The sequence below is a fragment of the Schistocerca piceifrons genome, unplaced genomic scaffold (genome assembly GCF_021461385.2).
Source record: "Schistocerca piceifrons isolate TAMUIC-IGC-003096 unplaced genomic scaffold, iqSchPice1.1 HiC_scaffold_1757, whole genome shotgun sequence".
NCBI classification, from domain to species: Eukaryota; Metazoa; Arthropoda; class Insecta; order Orthoptera; family Acrididae; genus Schistocerca; species Schistocerca piceifrons.
The window spans coordinates 128967-154439 of record NW_025727631.1 but is presented as its reverse complement, the minus strand read 5'-3'; the positions used below and the strand labels follow the sequence as shown (position 1 = coordinate 154439).

The window sequence follows — 25473 nt, the reverse complement described above, 5'->3', positions numbered from 1 at the left end:
TTACTGTATCCCTTGGACCTTCTTGTTGACGATGAAACACAGAAATTGAATCAGAATTAAATAGAAAAGGCACAATGATGACTTAAGTACAAGAAGACTGACTCTTCTTACCGACTATGATTTGAACCATTCCTGTGACACTAGTTATAGATTCTGATGAGTCACTCAGGTTAACTGTATCCCTTGGACCTTCTTATTGACGATGAAACACAGAAATTGCATCGGAATTAATTACAAAAAGCACAATGCCGACTTAAGTACAAGATGACTGACACTTCTTACTGTCTATGTTTTGACCCATCCATGGGACACTAGTTTCAGATTCCGATACTTCAATTCAGGTTCAGTGTATCATTCCGACCGTATTATTGATGATGAAACACAGAAATTGCATCGGAATTAAATAGAAAAGACACAATGCCGACTTAAGTACAAGAAGACTGTATCTTCCAACACTCTATGTTTTGAAAAATTCCTGTGACACTAGTTATAGATTCCGATTCTTCACTTCAGGTTTACTGTATCCCTTGGACCTTCTTATTGACGATGAAGCACAGAAATTGTATCGGAATTAAATACAAAAGGCACAATACCGACTTAAGTACAAGAAGACTGACTCTTCTTACTGACTATGTTTTGAACCATTCCTGTGACTCTAGGCATAGATTCCGATGCTTCACTTCAGGTTTACTGTATCCCTACGACCGTCTTATTGACGATGAAACACAGAAATTGCATCGGAATTGAATAGAAAACGCACAATACCGACTTAAGTACAAGAAGACTGACTCATCCTACTGTCTATGTTTTCAACCATTCCTGTGACACTAGTTTTTTATTCAGATGCTTCACTTGAGGTTTACTGTATCACTCTGACCTTCTTATGGACGATGAAACACAGAAATTGCATCGGAATTAAATAGAAAAGGCACAATGCCGACATAAGTACAAGTAGACTGAATCATCCAATTCTCTATGTTTTGAACCATTCCTGTGACACTAGTTATAGATTCCGATGCTTCACTTCAGGTTTACTGTATCCCTCTGACCTTCTTATTGTCGATGAAACACAGAAATTTTATCGGAATTGAATAGAAAACGCTCAATACCGACTTAAGTACAAGAAGACTGACTCTTCCTACTGTTTATGTTTTCAACCATTCCTGTGACACTAGTTTTTTATTCAGATGCTTCACTTGAGGTTTACTGTATCCCTCGGACCTTCTTATGGACGATGAAACACAGAAATTGCATCGGAATGAAATACAAATGCACAATGCTGACTTAAGTACAAGAAGACTGAATCTTCCAACTCTCTATGTTTTGAACCATTCCTGTGACACTAGTTATAGATTCCGATGCTTCACTTCAGGTTTACTGTATCCCTCTGACCTTCTTATTGACGATGAAACACAGAAATTGCATCAGAATTAAATACAAAAGGCACAATGCCGAATTAGGTACAAGATGACTGACTCCTCTTACTGCCTATGTTTTGAACCGTTCCTGTGACACTAGTTATAGGCTTCAATGCTTCACTCCAGGTTTACTGTCCCTGGGACCTTCTTATTGCCGATGAAACACAGAAATTGCATCGGAAATAAATACAAAAGGCACAATGCCGACTTAAGTAAATGAAGTCCGCTCTTCTTACTGTCTATGTTTTGAACCATTCCTGTGACACTAGTTATAGGTTCCGATGCTTCACTTCAGGTTTACTGTATTCCTTGGACCTTCTTATTGACGATGAAACATAAAAACTGCATCGGAATTAGATACAAAAGGCACAATACCGACTTATCTACAAGAAGACTGACTCTTCTTACTGACTATGTTTTGAACCATTCCTGTGACACAAGTCATAGATTCCGATGCTTCACTTCAGGTTTACTATATACCTCCGACCGTCTTATTGACGATGAAACACAGAAATTGCATCGGAATTAAATACAAGAGGCACAATGCCGACATAAGTAAAAGAAGTCTGACTCTTCTAACTGTCTATGGTTTGAACCATTCCTGTGACACTAGTTATGGATTCCGATGCATCACTCTAGGTTTACTGTATCCCTTGGACCTTCTTGTTGACGATGAAACACAGAAATTGAATCAGAATTAAATAGAAAAGGCACAATGATGACTTAAGTACAAGAAGACTGACTCTTCTTACCGACTATGATTTGAACCATTCCTGTGACACTAGTTATAGATTCTGATGAGTCACTCAGGTTAACTGTATCCCTTGGACCTTATAATTGACGATGAAACACAGAAATTGCATCGGAATTAATTACAAAAAGCACAATGCCGACTTAAGTACAAGATGACTGACTCTTCTTACTGTCTATGTTTTGACCCATCCATGGGACACTAGTTTCAGATTCCGATACTTCAATTCAGGTTCAGTGTATCATTCCGACCGTATTATTGATGATGAAACACAGAAATTGCATCGGAATTAAATAGAAAAGACACAATGCCGACTTAAGTACAAGAAGACTGTATCTTCCAACACTCTATGTTTTGAACAATTCCTGTGACACTAGATATAGATTCCGATTCTTCACTTCAGGTTTACTGTATCCCTTGGACCTTCTTATTGACGATGAAACACAGAAATTGTATCGGAATTAAATACAAAAGGCACAATACCGACTTAAGTACAAGAAGACTGACTCTTCTTACTGACTATGTTTTGAACCATTCCTGTGACTCTAGGCATAGATTCCGATGCTTCACTTCAGGTTTACTGTATCCCTACGACCGTCTTATTGACGATGAAACACAGAAATTGCATCGGAATTGAATAGAAAACGCACAATACCGACTTAAGTACAAGAAGACTGACTCATCCTACTGTCTATGTTTTCAACCATTCCTGTGACACTAGTTTTTTATTCAGATGCTTCACTTGAGGTTTACTGTATCACTCTGACCTTCTTATGGACGATGAAACACAGAAATTGCATCGGAATTAAATAGAAAAGGCACAATGCCGACATAAGTACAAGTAGACTGAATCATCCAATTCTCTATGTTTTGAACCATTTCTGTGACACTAGTTATAGATTCCGATGCTTCACTTCAGGTTTACTGTATCCCTCTGACCTTCTTATTGACGATGAAACACAGAAATTTTATCGGAATTGAATAGAAAACGCTCAATACCGACTTAAGTACAAGAAGACTGACTCTTCCTACTGTTTATGTTTTCAACCATTCCTGTGACACTAGTTTTTTATTCAGATGCTTCACTTGAGGTTTACTGTATCCCTCGGACCTTCTTATGGACGATGAAACACAGAAATTGCATCGGAATGAAATACAAATGCACAATGCTGAGTTAAGTACAAGAAGACTGAATCTTCCAACTCTCTATGTTTCGAACCATTCCTGTGACACTAGTTATAGATTCCGATGCTTCACTTCAGGTTTACTGTATCCCTCTGACCTTCTTATTGACGATGAAACACAGAAATTGCATCAGAATTAAATACAAAAGGCACAATGCCGAATTAGGTACAAGATGACTGACTCCTCTTACTGCCTATGTTTTGAACCGTTCCTGTGACACTAGTTATAGGCTTCAATGCTTCACTACAGGTTTACTGTCCCTGGGACCTTCTTATTGCCGATGAAACACAGAAATTGCATCGGAAATAAATACAAAAGGCACAATGCCGACTTAAGTAAATGAAGTCCGCTCTTCTTACTGTCTATGTTTTGAACCATTCCTGTGACACTAGTTATAGATTCCGATGCTTCACTTCAGGTTTACTGTATTCCTTGGACCTCCTTATTGACGATAAAACATAAAAATTGCATCGGAATTAGATACAAAAGGCACAATACCGACTTATCTACAAGAAGACTGACTCTTCTTACTGACTATGTTTTGAACCATTCCTGTGACACAAGTCATAGATTCCGATGCTTCACTTCAGGTTTACTATATACCTCCGACCGTCTTATTGACGATGAAACACAGAAATTGCATCGGAATGAAATACAAGAGGCACAATGCCGACATAAGTAAAAGAAGTCTGACTCTTCTAACTGTCTATGGTTTGAACCATTCCTGTGACACTAGTTATGGATTCCGATGCATCACTCTAGGTTTACTGTATCCCTTGGACCTTCTTGTTGACGATGAAACATAGAAATTGAATCAGAATTAAATAGAAAAGGCACAATGATGACTTAAGTACAAGAAGACTGACTCTTCTTACCGACTATGATTTGAACCATTCCTGTGACACTAGTTATAGATTCCGATGATTCACTTCAGGTTAACTCTATCCTTTGGACCTTCGTATTGACGATGAAACACAGAAATTGCATCGGAATTAATTACAAAAAGCACAATGCCGACTTAAGTACAAGATGACAGACTCTTCTTACTCTCTATGTTTTGAGCCATCCCTGGGACACTAGTTTTAGATTCCGATACTTCAATTCAGGTTCAGTGTATCCCTCCGACCGTATTATTGATGATGAAACACAGAAATTGCATCGGAATTAAATAGAAAACGCACATATACCGACTTAAGTACAAGAAGACTGACTCATCCTACTGTCTATGTTTTCAACCTTTCCTGTGACACTAGTTTTTTATTCAGATGCTTCACTTGAGGTTTACTGTATCACTCGGACCTTCTTATGGACGAAGAAACACAAAAATTGCATCGGAGTGAAATACAAAAGGCACAATGCCGACTTATGTATAAGAAGACTGACTCTTCTTACTGTCTATGTTTTGAACCGTTCCTGTGACACTAGTTATGGAATTCGATGCTTCACCCCAGGTTTACTGTATCCCTTGGACCTCCTTATTGGCGATGAAACACAGAAACTGCTTCGGAATTAAATACAACAGGCACAATGCCGACTTAAGTAAAAGAAGTCTGACTCTTCTTACTGTCTATGTTTTGAACCATTCCTGTGACACTGTTTATGGATTCCGATGCATCACTCTAAATTTACTGTATCCCTTGGACCTTCTTATTGACGATGAAACACAGAAATTGAATCAGAATTAAATAGAAAAGGCACAATGGTGACTTAAGTACAAGAAGACTGACTCTTCTTACTGACTGTGATTTGAACCATTCCTGTGACACTAGTTGTAGATTCCGATGATTCACTTCAGGTTAACTGTATCCCTTGGACCTTCTTTTTGACGATAAAACACAGAAATTGCATCGGAATTAAATACAAAAGGCACAATACCGACTTAAGTACAAGAAGACTGACTCTTCTTACTGACTATGCTTTGAACCATTCCTGTGACACTAGTCATAGATTCCAATGCTTCACTTCAGGATTACTGTATCCCTCTGACCTTCTTATTGACGATGAAACACAGAAATTGCATCGGAATTAATTACCAAAAGCAAAATGCCGACATAAGTACAAGATGGCTGACTCTTCTTACTGTCTATGTTTTGAACCATCCCTGGGACACTAGTTTTAGATTCCGATGTTTCACTCCAGGTTTGCTGTATCCCTTGGACCTTCTTATTGCCGATGAAACACAGAAATTGCATCGGAGTTGAATACAAAAGGCACACTGCCGACTTAAGTAAAAGAAGTCTGACTCTTCTTACTGTCTATGTTTTTAACCATTCCTGTGACACTAGTTATAGTTTCCGACGATTCACTCCAGGTTTACTGTATCCCTTGGACCTTCTTATTGACGATGAAACACAGAAATTGCATCAGAATTAAATAGAAAAGGCACAATGAGAACTTAAGTACAAGAAGACTGACTCACCTCACTGACTATGTTTTGAACCATTCCTGTGACACTAGTCATAGATTCCGCTGCTTCACTTCAGGTTTACTGTATCCCTCCAAACGTATTATTGACGATGAACCACAGAAATTGCATCGGAATTAAATAGAAAAGGCACAATGCCGACTTAAGTACAAGAAGATTGAATCTTACAACTCTCTATGTTTTGAACCATTCCTGTGACACTAGTTATAGATTCCGATGCTTCACTTCAGGTTTACTGTATCCCTCTGAACTTCTTATTGACGATGAAGCACAGAAATTGCATCGGAATTAAATACAATAGGCACAATGCCGACTTAAGTACAAGAAGACTGACTCTTCCTACTGTCTATGATTATAACCATTCCCGTGACAGTAGTTATAGATTCCGATGCTTCACTTCAGGTTTACTGTATCCCTTGGACCTTCTTATTGACGATGAAACACAGAAATTGCATCGGAATTAAATAGAAAAAGCACAATGCCGACTTAAGTACAGGAATACTGACTCATCTTACTGTCTTTATTTTGAACCATTACTGTGACACTAGTTATAGATTCCGATGCTTCACTCCAGGTTTACTGTATCCCTTGGCCCTACTTATTGACGATGAAACACAGAAATTGCATCAGAATTAAATACAAAAGGCACAATGCCGAATTAGGTACAAGATGTCTGACTCCTCTTACTGCCTATGTTTTGAACCGTTCCTGTGACACTAGTTATAGGCTTCGATGCTTCACTGCAGGTTTACTGTCCCTGGGACCTTCTTATTGCCGATGAAACACAGAAATTGCATCGGAAATAAATACAAAAGGCACAATGCCGACTTAAGTAAATGAAGTCCGCTCTTCTTACTGTCTATGTTTTGAACCATTCCTGTGACACTAGTTATAGATTCCGATGCTTCACTTCAGGTTTACTGTATTCCTTGGACCTTCTTATTGACGATAAAACATAAAAATTGCATCGGAATTAGATACAAAAGGCACAATACCGACTTATCTACAAGAAGACTGACTCTTCTTACTGACTATGTTTTGAACCATTCCTGTGACACAAGTCATAGATTCCGATGCTTCACTTCAGGTTTACTATATACCTCCGACCGTCTTATTGACGATGAAACACAGAAATTGCATCGGAATTAAATACAAGAGGCACAATGCCGACATAAGTAAAAGAAGTCTGACTCTTCATACTGTCTATGCTTTGAACCATTCCTGTGACACTAGTTATGGATTCCGATGCATCACTCTAGGTTTACTGTATCCCTTGGACCTTCTTGTTGACGATGAAACACAGAAATTGAATCAGAATTAAATAGAAAAGGCACAATGATGACCTAAGTACAAGGAGACTGACTCTTCTTACCGACTATGATTTGAACCATTCCTGTGACACTAGTTATAGATTCCGATGATTCACTTCGGGTTAACTGTATCCCTTGGACCTTCTTATTGACGATGAAACACAGAAATTGCATCGGAATTAATTACAAAAAGCACAATGCCGTCTTAAGTACAAGATGACTGACTCTTCTTACTCTCTATGTTTTGAACCATCCCTGGGACACTAGTTTTAGATTCCGATACTTCAATTCAGTTTCAGTGTATCCCTCCGACCGTATTATTGATGATGAAACACAGAAATTGCATCGGAATTAAATAGAAAACGCACATATACCGACTTAAGTACAAGAAGACTGACTCATCCAACTGTCTATGTTTTCAACCTTTCCTGTGACACTAGTTTTTTATTCACATGCTTCACTTGAGGTTTACTGTATCACTCGGACCTTCTTATGGACGAAGAAACACAAAAATTGCATCGGAGTGAAATACAAACGGCACAATGCCGACTTATGTATAAGAAGACTGACTCTTCTTACTGTCTATGTTTTGAACCGTTCCTGTGACACTAGTTATGGAATTCGATGCTTCACCCCAGGTTTACTGTATCCCTTGGACCTTCTTATTGGCGATGAAACACAGAAATTGCTTCGGAATTAAATACAACAGGCACAATGCCGACTTAAGTAAAAGAAGTCTGACTCTTCTTACTGTCTATGTTTTGAACCATTCCTGTGACACTGTTTATGGATTCCGATGCATCACTCTAGGTTTACTGTATCCCTTGGACCTTCTTATTGACGATGAAACACAGAAATTGAATCAGAATTAAATAGAAAAGGCACAATGGTGACTTAAGTACAAGAAGACTGACTCTGCTTACTGACTATGATTTGAACCATTCCTGTGACACTAGTTGTAGATTCCGATGATTCGCTTCAGGTTAACTGTATCCCTTGGACCTTCTTATTGACGATGAAACACAGAAATTGCATCGGAATTAAATACAAAAGGCACAATACCGACTTAAGTACAAGAAGACTGACTCTTCTTACTGACTATGCTTTGAACCATTCCTGTGACACTAGTCATAGATTCCAATGCTTCACTTCAGGATTACTGTATCCCTCTGACCTTCTTATTGACGATGAAACACAGAAATTGCATCGGAATTAATTACAAAAGGCAAAATGCCGACTTAAGTACAAGATGGCTGACTCTTCTTACTGTCTATGTTTTGAACCATCCCTGGGACACTAGTTTTAGATTCCGATGCTTCACTCCAGGTTTACTGTATCCCTTGGACCTTCGTATTGACGATGAAACACAGAAATTGCATCGGAATTAAATACAATAGGCACAATGCCGACTTAAGTACAAGAAGACTGACTCTTGGTACTGTCTTTGTTTTTAACCATTCCTGTGACACTAGTTATAGATTCCGATGCTTCACTTCAGGTTTACTGTATCCCTTGGACCTTCTTATTGACGATGAAACACAGAAATTGCATCGGAATTAAATAGAAAAGGCACAATGCCGACTTAAGTACAAGAATACTGACTTATCTTCTGTCTATGGTTTGAACCATCCCTGTGACACTAGTTATAGATTCCGATGCTTCACTCCAGGTTTATTGTATCCCTTGGACCTACTTATTGACGATGAAACACAAAAATTGCATCGGAATTAAATACAAAAACACAGTGCCGACTTAAGTACGAGAAGACTGACTCTTCTTACTGACTATGCTTTGAACCATTCCTGTGACACTAGTTATAGATTCCGATGCTTCACTTCAGGTTTACTGTATCCCTCTGACCTTCTTATTGACGATAAAGCACAGAAATTGCATCAGAATTAAATACAAAAGGCACAATGCCGAATTAAGTACAAGAAGACTGACTCTTCTTACTGTCTACGTTTTGAACCATTCCTGTGACACTAGTTATAGACTTCGATGCTTCACTCCAGGTTTACTGTATCCCTTGGACCTTCATATTGCCGATGAAACACAGAAATTGCATCGGAGTTGAATACAAAAGGCACACTGCCGACTTAAGTAAAAGAAGTCTGACTCTTCTTACTGTCTATGGTTTGAACCATTCCTGTGACACTAGTCATAGATTTCGCTGCTTCACTTCAGGTTTACTGTATCCCTCCAAACGTATTATTGACGATGAACCACAGAAATTGCATCGGAATTAAATAGAAAAGGCACAATGCCGACTTAAGTACAAGAAGATTGAATCTTACAACTCTCTATGTTTTGAACCATTCCTGTGACACTAGTTATAGATTCCGATGCTTCACTTCTGGTTTACTGTATCCCTCTGAACTTCTTATTGACGATGAAGCACAGAAATCGCATCGGAATTAAATACAATAGGCACATTGCCGACTTAAGTACAAGAAGACTGACTCTTCCTACTGTCAATGTTTATAACCATTCCCGTGACACTAGTTGTAGATTCCGATGATTCACTTCAGGTTAACTGTATCCCTTGGACCTTCTTATTGACGATAAAACACAGAAATTGCATCGGAATTAAATACAAAAGGCACAATACCGACTCAAGTACAAGAAGACTGACTCTTCTTACTGACTATGCTTTGAACCATTCCTGTGACACTAGTCATAGATTCCAATGCTTCACTTCAGGATTACTGTATCCCTCTGACCTTCTTATTGACGATGAAACACAGAAATTGCATCGGAATTAATTACAAAAAGCAAAATGCCGACTTAAGTACAAGATGGCTGACTCTTCTTACTGTCTGTGTTTTGAACCATCCCTGGGACACTAGTTTTAGATTCCGATGCTTCACTCCAGGTTTACTGTACCCCTCTGACCTTCTTATTGACGATAAAACACAGAAATTGCATCAGAATTAAATACAAAAGGCACAATGCCGAATTAAGTACAAGAAGACTGACTCTTCTTATTGTCTACGTTTTGAACCATTCCTGTGACACTAGTTATGGACTTCGATGCTTCACTCCAGGTTTACTGTATCCCTTGGACCTTCTTATTGCCGATGAAACACAGAAATTGCATCGGAGTTGAATACAAAAGGCTCACTGCCGACTTAAGTAAAAGAAGTCTGACTCTTCTTACTGTCTATGTTTTTAACCATTCCTGTGACACTAGTTATAGTTTCCGACGATTCACTCCAGGTTTACTGTATCCCTTGGACCTTCTTATTGACGATGAAATACAGAAATTGCATCAGAATTAAATAGAAAAGGCACAATGAGAACTTAAGAACAAGAAGACTGACTCACCTCACTGACTATGTTTTGAACCATTCCTGTGACACTAGTCATAGATTCCGCTGCTTCACTTCAGGTTTACTGTATCCCTCCAAACGTATTATTGACGATGAACCATAGAAATTGCATCGGAATTAAATAGAAAAGGCACAATGCCGACTTAAGTACAAGATAATTGAATCTTACAACTCTCTATGTTTTGAACCATTCCTGTGACACTAGTTATAGATTCCGATGCTTCACTTCAGGTTTACTGTATCCCTCTGAACTTCGTATTGACGATGAATTACAGAAATTGCATCGGAATTAAATACAATAGGCACAATGCCGACTTAAGTACAAGAAGACTGACTCTTCCTACTGTCTATGTTTATAACCATTCCCGTGACACTAGTTATAGATTCCGATGCTTCACTTCAGGTTTACTGTATCTCTCTGAACTTCTTATTGACGATGAAGCACAGAAATTGCATCGGAATTAAATACAATAGGCACAATGCCGACTTAAGTACAAGAAGACTGACTCATCTTACTGTCTATATTTTGAACCATTACTGTGACACTAGTTATAGATTCCGATGCTTCACTCCAGGTTTACTGTATCCCTTGGCCCTACTTATTGACGATGAAACACAGAAATTGCATCGGAATTAAATACAAAAAGCACAGTGCCGACTTAAGTACAAAAAGACTGACTCTTCTTACTGACTATGTTTTGAACCATTCCTGTGACACTAGTTATAGATTCCGATGCTTCACTTCAGGTTTACTGTATTCCTTGGACCTTCTTATTGACGATAAAACATAAAAATTGCATCGGAATTAGATACAAAAGGCACAATACCGACTTATCTACAAGAAGACTGACTCTTCTTACTGACTATGTTTTGAACCATTCCTGTGACACAAGTCATAGATTCCGATGCTTCACTTCAGGTTTACTATATACCTCCGACCGTCTTATTGACGATGAAACACAGAAATTGCATCGGAATTAAATACAAGAGGCACAATGCCGACATAAGTAAAAGAAGTCTGACTCTTCTTACTGTCTATGGTTTGAACCATTCCTGTGACACTAGTTATGGATTCCGATGCATCACTCTAGGTTTACTGTATCCCTTGGACCTTCTTGGTGACGATGAAACACAGAAATTGAATCAGAATTAAATAGAAAAGGCACAATGATGACTTAAGTACAAGGAGACTAACTCTTCTTACCGACTATGATTTGAACCATTCCTGTGACACTAGTTATAGATTCCGATGATTCACTTCAGGTTAACTGTATCCATTGGACCTTCTTATTGACGATGAAACACAGAAATTGCATCGGAATTAATTACAAAAAGCACAATGCCGACTTAAGTACAAGATGACTGACTCTTCTTACTCTCTATGTTTTGAACCATCCCTGGGACACTAGTTTTAGATTCCGATACTTCAATTCAGGTTCAGTGTATCCCTCCGACCGTATTATTGATGATGAAACACAGAAATTGCATCGGAATTAAATAGAAAACGCACATATACCGACTTAAGTACAAGAAGACTGACTCATCCTACTGTCTATGTTTTCAACCTTTCCTGTGACACTAGTTTTTTATTCAGATGCTTCACTTGAGGTTTACTGTATCACTCGGACCTACTTATGGACGAAGAAACACTAAAATTGCATCGGAGTGAAATACAAAAGGCACAATGCCGACTTATGTATAAGAAGACTGACTCTTCTTACTGTCTATGTTTTGTACCGTTCCTGTGACACTAGTTACGGAATTCGATGCTTCACCCCAGGTTTACTGTATCCCTTGGACCTTCTTATTGGCGATGAAACACAGAAATTGCTTCGGAATTAAATACAACAGGCACAATGCCGACTTATGTATAAGAAGTCTGACTCTTCTTACTGTCTATGTTTTGAACCATTCCTGTGACACTGTTTATGGATTCCGATGCATCACTCTAGGTTTACTGTATCCCTTGGACCTTCTTATTGACGATGAAACACAGAAATTGAATCAGAATTAAATAGAAAAGGCACGATGGTGACTTAAGTACAAGAAGACTGACTCTTCTTACTGACTATGATTTGAACCATTCCTGTGACACTAGTTGTAGATTCCGATGATTCACTTCAGGTTAACTGTATCCCTTGGACCTTCTTATTGACGATGAAACACAGAAATTGCATCGGAATTAAATACAAAAGGCACAATACCGACTTAAGTACAAGAAGACTGACTCTTCTTACTGACTATGCTTTGAACCATTCCTGTGACACTAGTCATAGATTCCAATGCTTCACTTCAGGATTACTGTATCCCTCTGACCTTCTTATTGACGATGAAACACAGAAATTGCATCGGAATTAATTACAAAAAGCAAAATGCCGACTTAAGTACAAGATGGCTGACTCTTCTTACTGTCTATGTTTTGAACCATCCCTGGGACACTAGTTTTAGATTCCGATGCTTCACTCCAGGTTTACTGTATCCCTTGGACCTTCTTATTGACGATGAAACACAGAAATTGCATCGGAATTCAATACAATAGGCACAATGCCGACTTAAGTACAAGAAGACTGACTCTTCCTACTGTCTATGTTTTTAACCATTCCTGTGACACTAGTTATAGATTCCGATGCTTCACTTCAGGTTTACTGTATCCCTTGGACCTTCTTATTGACGATGAACCACAGAAATTGCATCGGAATTAAATAGAAAAGGCACAATGCCGACTTAAGTCCAAGAATACTGACTCATCTTCTGCCTATGGTTTGAACCATCCCTGTGACACTAGTTATAGATTCCGATGCTTCACTCCAGGTTTATTGTATCCCTTGGACCTACTTATTGACGATGAAACACAGAAATTGCATCGGAATTAAATACAAAAAGCACAGTGCCGACTTAAGTACAAGAAGACTGACTCTTCTTACTGACTATGCTTTGAACCATTCCTGTGACACTAGTTATAGATTCCGATGCTTCACTTCAGGTTTACTGTATCCCTCTGACCTTCTTATTGACGATAAAACACAGAAATTGCATCAGAATTAAATACAAAAGGCACAATGCCGAATTAAGTACAAGAAGACTGACTCTTCTTACTGTCTACGTTTTGAACCATTCCTGTGACACTGGTTGTAGACTTCGATGCTTCACTCCACGTTTACTGTATCCCTTGGACCTTCTTATTGCCGATGAAACACAGAAATTGCATCGGAGTTGAATACAAAAGGCACACTGCCGACTTAAGTAAAAGAAGTCTGACTCTTCTTACTGTCTATGTTTTTAACCATTCCTGTGACACTAGTTAAAGTTTCCGACGATTCACTCCAGGTTTACTGTATCCCTTGGACCTTCTTATTGACGATGAAACACAGAAATTGCATCAGAATTAAATAGAAAAGGCACAATGAGAACTTAAGTACAAGAAGACTGATTCACCTCACTGACTATGTTTTGAACCATTCCTGTGACACTAGTCATAGATTCCGCTGCTTCACTTCAGGTTTACTGTATCCCTCCAAACGTATTATTGACGATGAACCACAGAAATTGCATCGGAATTAAATAGAAAAGGCACAATGCCGACTTAAGTACAAGAAGATTGAATCTTACAACTCTCTATGTTTTGAACCATTCCTGTGACACTAGTTATAGATTCCGATGCTTCACTTCAGGTTTACTGTATCCCTCTGAACTTCTTATTGACGATGAAGCACAGAAATTGCATCGGAATTAAATACAATAGGCACAATGCCGACTTAAGTACAAGAAGACTGACTCTTCCTACTGTCTATGTTTATAACCATTCCCGTGACACTAGTTATAGATTCCGATGCTTCACTTCAGGTTTACTGTATCCCTTGGACCTTCTTATTGACGATGAAACACAGAAATTGCATCGGAATTAAATAGAAAAAGCACAATGCCGACTTAAGTACAAGAATACTGACTCATCTTACTGTCTATATTTTGAAATATTACTGTGACACTAGTTATAGATTCCGATGCTTCACTCCAGGTTTACTGTATCCCTTGGCCCTACTTATTGACGATGAAACACAGAAATTGCATCGGAATTAAATACAAAAATCACAGTGCCGACTTAAGTACAAGAAGACTGACTCTTCTTACTGACTATATTTTGAACCATTCCTGTGACACTAGTTATAGATTCCGATGCTTCACTCCAGGTTTACTGTATCCCTTGGACCTTCTTATTGACGATGAAACACAGAAATTGCATCGGAATTAAATACAAAAAGCACAATACCGACTTAAGTACAAGAAGACTGACTCTTCTTACTTACTATGTTTTGATCCATTCCTGTGACACTAGTCATAGATTCCAATGCTTCACTTCAGGATTACTGTATCCCTCTGACCTTCTTATTGACGATGAAACACAGAAATTGCATCGGAATTAATTATTAATTACAAAAAGCAAAATGCCGACTTAAGTACAAGATGGCTGACTCTTCTTACTGTCTATGATTTGAACCATCACTGGGACACTAGTTTTAGATTCCGATGCTTCACTCCAGGTTTACTGTATCCCTTGGACCTTCTTATTGACGATGTAACACAGAAACTGCATCGGAATTAAATACAATAGGCACAATGCCGACTTAAGTACAAGAAGACTGACTCTTCCTACTGTCTATGTTTTTAACCATTCCTGTGACACTAGTTGTAGACTCCGATGCTTCACTTCAGGTTTACTGTATCCCTTGGACCTTCTTATTGACGATGAAACACAGAAATTGCATCGGAATTAAATAGAAAAGGCACAATGCCGACTTAAGTACAAGAAGACTGACTCATCTTACTGTCTATGGTTTGAACCATCCCTGTGACACTAGTTATGGATTCCGATGCTTCACTCCAGGTTTACTGTATCCCTTGGACCTACATATTGACGATGAAACACAGAAATTGCATCGGAATTAAATACAAAAAGCACAGTGCCGACTTAATTACAAGAAGACTGACTCTTCTTACTGTCTATGTTTATAACCATTCCTGTGACACTAGTTATAGATTCCGATGCTTCACTTCAGGTTTACTGTATCCCTTGGACCTTCTTATTGACGATGAAACACAGAAATTGTATCGGAATTAAATACAAAAGTCACAATACCGACTTAAGTACAAGAAGACTGACTCTTCTTACTGACTATGTTTTGAACCATTCCTGTGACTCTAGGCATAGATTCCGATGCTTCACTTCAGGTTTACTGTATCCCTATGACCGTCTTATTGACGATGAAACACAGAAATAGCATCGGAATTGAATAGAAAACGCACAATACCGACTTAAGTACAAGAAGACTGACTCATCCTACTGTCTATGTTTTCAACCTTTCCTGTGACACTAGTTTTTTATTCAGATGCTTCACTTGAGGTTTACTGTATCACACGGACCCTCTTATGGACGAAGAAACACAGAAATTGCATCGGAATGAAATACAAAATGCACAATGCCGACTTTTGTATAAGAAGACTGAATCTTCCAACACTCTATATTTTGAACCATTCCTGTGACACTAGTTATAGATTCCGATGCTTCACTTCAGGTTTAATGTATCCCTCTGACCTTCTTATTGACGATGAAACACAGAAATTGCATCAGAATTAAATACAAAAGGCACAATGCCGAATTAAGTACAAGAAGACTGACTATCTTACTGTCTATGTTTTGAACCGTTCCTGTGACACTAGTTATAGACTTCGATGCTTCACTCCAGGTTTACTGTATCCCTTGGACCTTCATATTGGCGATGAAACACAGAAATTGCATCGGAATTAAATACAACAGGCACAATGCCGACTTAAGTAAAAGAAGTCTGACTCTTCTTACTGTCTATGTTTTGAACCATTCCTGTGACACTAGTTACAGATTCCGATGGTTCACTTCAGGTTTACTGTATCCCTTGGACCTTCTTATTGACGATGAACCACAGAAATTGCATCGGAATTAAATAGAAAAGGCACAATGCCGACTTAAGTACAAGATGATTGAATCTTACAACTCTCTATGTTTTGAACCATTCCTGTGACACTAGTTATAGATTCCGATGCTTCACTTCAGGTTTACTGTATCCCTCTGAACTTCTTATTGACGATGAATTACAGAAATTGCATCGGAATTAAATACAATAGGCACAATGCCGACTTAAGTACAAGAAGACTGACTCTTCCTACTGTCTATGTTTATAACCATTCCCGTGACACTAGTTATAGATTCCGATGCTTCACTTCAGGTTTACTGTATCCCTCTGAACTTCTTATTGACGATGAAGCACAGAAATTGCATCGGAATTAAATACAATAGGCACAATGCTGACTTAAGTACAAGAAGACTGACTCATCTTACTGTCTATATTTTGAACCATTACTGTGACACTAGTTATAGATTCCGATGCTTCACTCCAGGTTTACTGTATCCCTTGGCCCTACTTATTGACGATGAAACACAGAAATTGCATCGGAATTAAATACAAAAAGCACAGTGCCGACTTAAGTACAAAAAGACTGACTCTTCTTACTGACTATGTTTTGAACCATTCCTGTGACACTAGTTATAGATTCCGATGCTTCACTTCAGGTTTACTGTATTCCTTGGACCTTCTTATTGACGATAAAACATAAAAATTGCATCGGAATTAGATACAAAAGGCACAATACCGACTTATCTACAAGAAGACTGACTCTTCTTACTGACTATGTTTTGAACCATTCCTGTGACACAAGTCATTGATTCCGATGCTTCACTTCAGGTTTACTATATACCTCCGACCGTCTTATTGACGATGAAACACAGAAATTGCATCGGAATTAAATACAAGAGGCACAATGCCGACATAAGTAAAAGAAGTCTGACTCTTCTTACTGTCTATGGTTTGAACCATTCCTGTGACACTAGTTATGGATTCCGATGCATCACTCTAGGTTTACTGTATCCCTTGGACCTTCTTGGTGACGATGAAACACAGAAATTGAATCAGAATTAAATAGAAAAGGCACAATGATGACTTAAGTACAAGGAGACTAACTCTTCTTACCGACTATGATTTGAACCATTCCTGTGACACTAGTTATAGATTCCGATGATTCACTTCAGGTTAACTGTATCCATTGGACCTTCTTATTGACGATGAAACACAGAAATTGCATCGGAATTAAGTACAAAAAGCACAATGCCGACTTAAGTACAAGATGACTGACTCTTCTTACTCTCTATGTTTTGAACCATCCCTGGGACACTAGTTTTAGATTCCGATACTTCAATTCAGGTTCAGTGTATCCCTCCGACCGTATTATTGATGATGAAACACAGAAATTGCATCGGAATTAAATAGAAAACGCACATATACCGACTTAAGTACAAGAAGACTGACTCATCCTACTGTCTATGTTTTCAACCTTTCCTGTGACACTAGTTTTTTATTCAGATGCTTGACTTGAGGTTTACTGTATCACTCGGACCTACTTATGGACGAAGAAACACTAAAATTGCATCGGAGTGAAATACAAAGGGCACAATGCCGACTTATGTATAAGAAGACTGACTCTTCTTACTGTCTATGTTTTGAACCGTTCCTGTGACACTAGTTATGGAATTCGATGCTTCACCCCAGGTTTACTGTATCCCTTGGACCTTCTTATTGGCGATGAAACACAGAAATTTCTTCGGAATTAAATACAACAGGCACAATGCCGACTTAAGTAAAAGAAGTCTGACTCTTCTTACTGTCTATGTTTTGAACCATTCCTGTGACACTGTTTATGGATTCCGATGCATCACTCTAGGTTTACTGTATCCCTCGGACCTTCTTATTGACGATGAAACACAGAAATTGAATCAGAATTAAATAGAAAAGGCACGATGGTGACTTAAGTACAAGAAGACTGACTCTTCTTACTGACTATGATTTGAACCATTCCTGTGACACTAGTTGTAGATTCCGATGATTCACTTCAGGTTAACTGTATCCCTTGGACCTTCTTATTGACGATGAAACACAGAAATTGCATCGGAATTAAATACAAAAGGCACAATACCGACTTAAGTACAAGAAGACTGACTCTTCTTACTGACTATGCTTTGAACCATTCCTGTGACACTAGTCATAGATTCCAATGCTTCACTTCAGGATTACTGTATCCCTCTGACCTTCTTATTGACGATGAAACACAGAAATTGCATCGGAATTAATTACAAAAAGCAAAATGCCGACTTAAGTACAAGATGGCTGACTCTTCTTACTGTCTATGTTTTGAACCATCCCTGGGACACTAGTTTTAGATTCCGATGCTTCACTCCAGGTTTACTGTATCCCTTGGACCTTCTTATTGACGATGAAACACAGAAATTGCATCGGAATTAAATACAATAGGCACAATGCCGACTTAAGTACAAGAAGACTGACTCTTCCTACTGTCTATGTTTTTAACCATTCCTGTGACACTAGTTATAGATTCCGATGCTTCACTTCAGGTTTACTGTATCCCTTGGACCTTCTTATTGACGATGAACCACAGAAATTGCATCGGAATTAAATAGAAAAGGCACAATGCCGACTTAAGTACAAGAATACTGACTCATCTTCTGCCTATGGTTTGAACCATCCCTGTGACACTAGTTATAGATTCCGATGCTTCACTCCAGGTTTATTGTATCCCTTGGACCTACTTATTGACGATGAAACACAGAAATTGCATCGGAATTAAATACAAAAAGCACAGTGCCGACTTAAGTACAAGAAGACTGACTCTTCTTACTGACTATGCTTTGAACCATTCCTGTGACACTAGTTATAGATTCCGATGCTTCACTTCAGGTTTACTGTATCCCTCTGACCTTCTTATTGACGATAAAACACAGAAATTGCATCAGAATTAAATACAAAAGGCACAATGCCGAATTAAGTACAAGAAGACTGACTCTTCTTACTGTCTACGTTTTGAACCATTCCTGTGACACTAGTTATAGACTTCGATGCTTCACTCCACGTTTACTGTATCCCTTGGACCTTCTTATTGCCGATGAAACACAGAAATTGCATCGGAGTTGAATACAAAAGGCACACTGCCGACTTAAGTAAAAGAAGTCTGACTCTTCTTACTGTCTATGTTTTTAACCATTCCTGTGACACTAGTTAAAGTTTCCGACGATTCACTCCAGGTTTACTGTATCCCTTGGACCTTCTTATTGACGATGAAACACAGAAATTGCATCAGAATTAAATAGAAAAGGCACAATGAGAACTTAAGTACAAGAAGACTGACTCACCTCACTGACTATGTTTTGAACCATTCCTGTGACACTAGTCATAGATTCCGCTGCTTCACTTCAGGTTTACTGTATCCCTCCAAACGTATTATTGACGATGAACCACAGAAATTGCATCGGAATTAAATAGAAAAGGCACAATGCCGACTTAAGTACAAGAAGATTGAATCTTACAACTCTCTATGTTTTGAACCATTCCTGTGACACTAGTTATAGATTCCGATGCTTCACTTCAGGTTTACTGTATCCCTCTGAACTTCTTATTGACGATGAAGCACAGAAATTGCATCGGAATTAAATACAATAGGCACAATGCCGACTTAAGTACAAGAAGACTGACTCTTCCTACTGTCTATGTTTATAACCATTCCCGTGACACTAGTTATAGATTCCGATGCTTCACTTCAGGTTTACTGTATCCCTTGGACCTTCTTATTGACGATGAAACACAGAAATTGCATCGGAATTAAATAGAAAAAGCACAATGCCGACTTAAGTACAAGAATACTGACTCATCTTACTGTCTATATTTTGAAATATGACTGTGACACTAGTTATAGATTCCGATGCTTCACTCCAGGTTTACTGTATCCCTTGGCCCTACTTATTGACGATGAAACACAGAAATGGCATCGGAATTAAATACAAAAAGCACAGTGCCGACTTAAGTACAAGAAGACTGACTCTTCTTACTGACTATGTTTTGAACCATTAATGTGACACTAGTTATAGATTCCGATGCTTCACTCCAGGTTTACTGTATCCCTTGGACCTTCTTATTGACGATGAAACACAGAAATTGCATCGGAATTAAATACAAAAAGCACAATACCGACTTAAGTACAAGAAGACTAACTCTTCTTACTGACTATGTTTTGATCAATTCCTGTGACACTAGTTATAGATTCCGATGCTTCACTTCAGGTTTACTGTATCCCTCTGAACTTCTTATTGATGATGAATTACAGAAATTGCATCGGAATTAAATACAATAGGCACAATGCCGACTTAAGTACAAGAAGATTGACTCTTCCTACTGTCTATGTTTATAACCATTCCCGTGACACTAGTTATAGATTCCGATGCTTCACTTCAGGTTTACTGTATCCCTCTGAACTTCTTATTGACGATGAAGCACAGAAATTGCATCGGAATTAAATACAATAGGCACAATGCCGACTTAAGTACAAGAAGACTGACTCATCTTACTGTCTATATTTTGAACCATTACTGTGACACTAGTTATAGATTCCGATGCTTCACTCCAGGTTTACTGTATCCCTTGGCCCTACTTATTGACGATGAAACACAGAAATTGCATCGGAATTAAATACAAAAAGCACAGTGCCGACTTAAGTACAAAAAGACTGACTCTTCTTACTGACTATGTTTTGAACCATTCCTGTGACACTAGTTATAGATTCCGATGCTTCACTTCAGGTTTACTGTATTCCTTGGACCTTCTCATTGACGATAAAACATAAAAATTGCATCGGAATTAGATACAAAAGGCACAATACCGACTTATCTACAAGAAGACTGACTCTTCTTACTGACTATGTTTTGAACCATTCCTGTGACACAAGTCATAGATTCCGATGCTTCACTTCAGGTTTACTATATACCTCCGACCGTCTTATTGACGATGAAACACAGAAATTGCATCGGAATTAAATACAAGAGGCACAATGCCGACATAAGTAAAAGAAGTCTGACTCTTCTTACTGTCTATGGTTTGAACCATTCCTGTGACACTAGTTATGGATTCCGATGCATCACTCTAGGTTTACTGTATCCCTTGGACCTTCTTGGTGACGATGAAACACAGAAATTGAATCAGAATTAAATAGAAAAGGCACAATGATGACTTAAGTACAAGGAGACTAACTCTTCTTACCGACTATGATTTGAACCATTCCTGTGACACTAGTTATAGATTCCGATGATTCACTTCAGGTTAACTGTATCCATTGGACCTTCTTATTGACGATGAAACACAGAAATTGCATCGGAATTAATTACAAAAAGCACAATGCCGACTTAAGTACAAGATGACTGACTCTTCTTACTCTCTATGTTTTGAACCATCCCTGGGACACTAGTTTTAGATTCCGATACTTCAATTCAGGTTCAGTGTATCCCTCCGACCGTATTATTGATGATGAAACACAGAAATTGCATCGGAATTAAATAGAAAACGCACATATACCGACTTAAGTACAAGAAGACTGACTCATCCTACTGTCTATGTTTTCAACCTTTCCTGTGACACTAGTTTTTTATTCAGATGCTTCACTTGAGGTTTACTGTATCACTCGGACCTACTTATGGACGAAGAAACACTAAAATTGCATCGGAGTGAAATACAAAAGGCACAATGCCGACTTATGTATAAGAAGACTGACTCTTCTTACTGTCTATGTTTTGAACCGTTCCTGTGACACTAGTTATGGAATTCGATGCTTCACCCCAAGTTTACTGTATCCCTTGGACCTTCTTATTGGCGATGAAACACAGAAATTGCTTCGGAATTAACCCTGCTGTTCTGTTCACTTTTACTTGACATATATACTGTTCGGGTCAATATGACCCGACATATCAAAATGCTTTAGAAACATAAATTTTGGTACAGTTTTAGCTATCGACATTGTTGTTCTATTCCAGTACCTTGTTAGTAATAATAATAATAATAATAATAATAATAATAATGGTAATAATAATAATAATAACAATGCATACAACTTTATTGAGGGATATTTTTCATTTAAATATGCACATAAATTTGAAACAACAGACAGTTTCCATTACAGGCATTCAACTTAGAAAGCACTACAGTTTTTCCATACTTCTATTCTTATTGTTGACAGTTTAGACGTAAGTATTGACATTTTCTAACAACAGACAGTTGTCATTACAGATATTCATCTTAGAGCACACTACAGTACAGAACACACTACAGTTTTTTTATTACATTCCAACATAGAAAGCACTACAACTTTAGAATCCTCTCTTCTTACTGATTGTAGTTTAGGCACAAGTATTCACATAAATTTGAAACAACAGAATTTTCAATACAATCATCTTATAAAATACTACAGTTCTTTTCTTACTGCTTGCACTGTGGACACAAGTAGGTTACATGTTTCTTGCAAATATGTTTACTACATTTTCCACACACCATGTTTGTTTTATTGTCATTACTTGATGGACAGAACTTACAGCGTGCACGTTTTGTAGATTTTCTTGTTGTTACCGATTCTGACACACCACCCACATCATTCGGGTTTTGGATGCTTGTGACCATTCTCAAAGAATCTTCTGTTCTTGGGAAATGCGTTCTTGATGCAATATGTTCTTTTATCAGTGACTTTCCAAGTTCCTCCAAGAATATTCTCCTTCTAGTCAATTTGCTTGCATTCCAATTAGGGTCAACCGAAATCCACAAAACGTATGCATTATAAGCAGAAACATCAAGAATATTGTAGAAAACTATCATTGGCCACCTATTACTTTTTCGTTTGCATGTATATGTACCTAATAACTGATCAAGCGTGTCTACAGCACCTTTGGTTGAATTATAGTCCAAAATCATTTTTGGCTTCTTATCAGCCCTGTCACTGATTTCCGCATCATGGTGGAGAGTGCTCATAAGTACAACATTCTTGTGTCTCTTAGGAATATAATTAACCACAGTAGTGTCATTTGTGAAGTAAAATGAAGAGCTGTGTACCTCCTTGTTGGTCATTTTGTGTGGAAGCTCCGGCTTATTTTTCCGTATAGTTCCCAACATAGTCAATTTCCTTTTCAGAAGCAGCTGCCCCAAATTGTACGACGTAAAAAAGTTGTCACACGTGATATTCTGACCACGTAACTCAGAAGTGAGATCAGATACCACCCTCATTCCCTGATTTCTTTCTGGTGCCGCTCCACTCACCTTTCCTGTATAAATTTGGGCTTTCAGTACGTATGAAGTTTTGCTGTCACACATGGTCCATATTTTGATCCCATATTTTGCCGGTTTACTTGGGATATACTGCTTGAATGGACAGCGACCTCTAAATGCTACTAACTGCTCGTCAACAGTAACATTTTCTCCTGGATTATACAGTTTAGGAAGGACCTCTACCCACTTCTCCCAAATACTACGAATTGCGGCAAGTTTGTCAGTACGTCGTCTTTCCTCTCTAGTAGATTTCTTGTCAAATCGCAGGACACGTGATATCTTACAGAATGTTTCATGAGACATGGTTGCTCGAAATATGTTTCGCCCAGTATCTTTATCCCACAAACTTTTTGTAGACTCCCCATGAGATCGATATACACCCGCTAGGAGTAAGAGTCCTAAGTATGCATGGAAAACAGAACCATCAATATCTGTCCACTGTTCACCATAAACTCGCTGCCCTTCAATATTTGTCATCTCTATTATTTCATTTTGAAGCGCTGTGTGAAATACTGCTTCAAATGAACATTTTACATCAGATATTCTGCTGACTGCATACCTGGTAACTCCTGGGGTACTCTTGATGATGTTCGAAGCTGGTAGGCGACCATGTTGTGCTGGTGGATGCAACTGCCATTCTATATTCCCATTTTTAGAAAGAAAAGTCTCTACACTATTTTGTATGGGCTGTGGACTGTCGTAACTGTCATCGGAACACTCGCTTTCAGATGCATTGCTGATGTGATCTTCAAACTCAGAAAGTGATCCTTCATCTGGTGAGGCATTTACTATTTCTTCCAACTCACGATCATTCAATGGTCTCATCGCCATGGTGTCACAAGTCAAACTGGGCAGAAACAAAGCATTCCAATTATTGAGAACTGCCAATTATTATTTCCTGGGGAAAGCAACAAACAAGCCCATTGTTGTGAACGCATGGAGCTTTAGGTGATTGTTGAGAGTAAGTTGGAATGATGCAGTCACTATTCCCACACAACACAACAAAAATAATTTTCGCCATTTCCAGATTTTAGAAATAAATACGAGTTACACTAAACATATTTGTGTCGGGTCATTATGACCCGAACATTACATATGCAACTATTACAGTTGAAGCCCAAACTTCTTAAACTTTTTTAAAACCTTTTAAAACACATGCTGCTCATCCATTTTCAGACAAAGTCACAAAGTTTCATAAATATATATTGGTATTTACATAATGTAAAATAACGTTCATATTCGTTTCGGGTCATATAGACCCGAACAGAACAGCAGGGTTAAATACAACAGGCACAATGCCGACTTAAGTAAAAGAAGTCTGACTCTTCTTACTGTCTATGTTTTGAACCATTCCTGTGACACTGTTTATGGATTCCGATGCATCACTCTAGGTTTACTGTATCCCTTGGACCTTCTTATTGACGATGAAACACAGAAATTGAATCAGAATTAAATAGAAAAGGCACGATGGTGACTTAAGTACAAGAAGACTGACTCTTCTTACTGACTATGATTTGAACCATTCCTGTGACACTAGTTGTAGATTCCGATGATTCACTTCAGGTTAACTGTATCCCTTGGACCTTCTTATTGACGATGAAACACAGAAATTGCATCGGAATTAAATACAAAAGGCACAATACCGACTTAAGTACAAGAAGACTGACTCTTCTTACTGACTATGCTTTGAACCATTCCTGTGACACTAGTCATAGATTCCAATGCTTCACTTCAGGATTACTGTATCCCTCTGACCTTCTTATTGACGATGAAACACAGAAATTGCATCGGAATTAATTACAAAAAGCAAAATGCCGACTTAA

At 38.3% G+C, this 25473-nt stretch overlaps 1 protein-coding gene across 1 annotated transcript; it reads right to left on the bottom strand.

Moving 5' to 3' along the window:
- Window positions 1-22262: 22262 nt before the first annotated feature.
- On the bottom strand, window positions 22263-24475 carry LOC124737708 (piggyBac transposable element-derived protein 4-like). The gene is made up of 3 exons (XM_047248595.1): window positions 23838-24475; window positions 22818-23684; window positions 22263-22374 (listed from the first exon to the last, which is right to left on the bottom strand). The coding sequence occupies exons 1-3, from the start codon at window positions 24473-24475 to the stop codon at window positions 22263-22265; spliced, it is 1617 nt and encodes a 538-aa protein (XP_047104551.1).
- Between the last annotated feature and the right edge of the window lie 998 nt (window positions 24476-25473).

Coding starts and splice junctions, on each gene's coding strand:
- LOC124737708 (XM_047248595.1), bottom strand. CDS start 24,475: ATGAGACCATTGAATGATCGTGAGTTGGAAGAAATAGTAAATGCCTCA. Junction 23,685..23,837: donor ATTCGTAGTATTTGGGAGAA/GTGGGTAGAGGT, acceptor CATGTGTGACAG/CAAAACTTCATACGTACTGA. Junction 22,375..22,817: donor TTGTGTCCACAGTGCAAGCA/GTAAGAAAAGAA, acceptor ATTACTAACAAG/GTACTGGAATAGAACAACAA.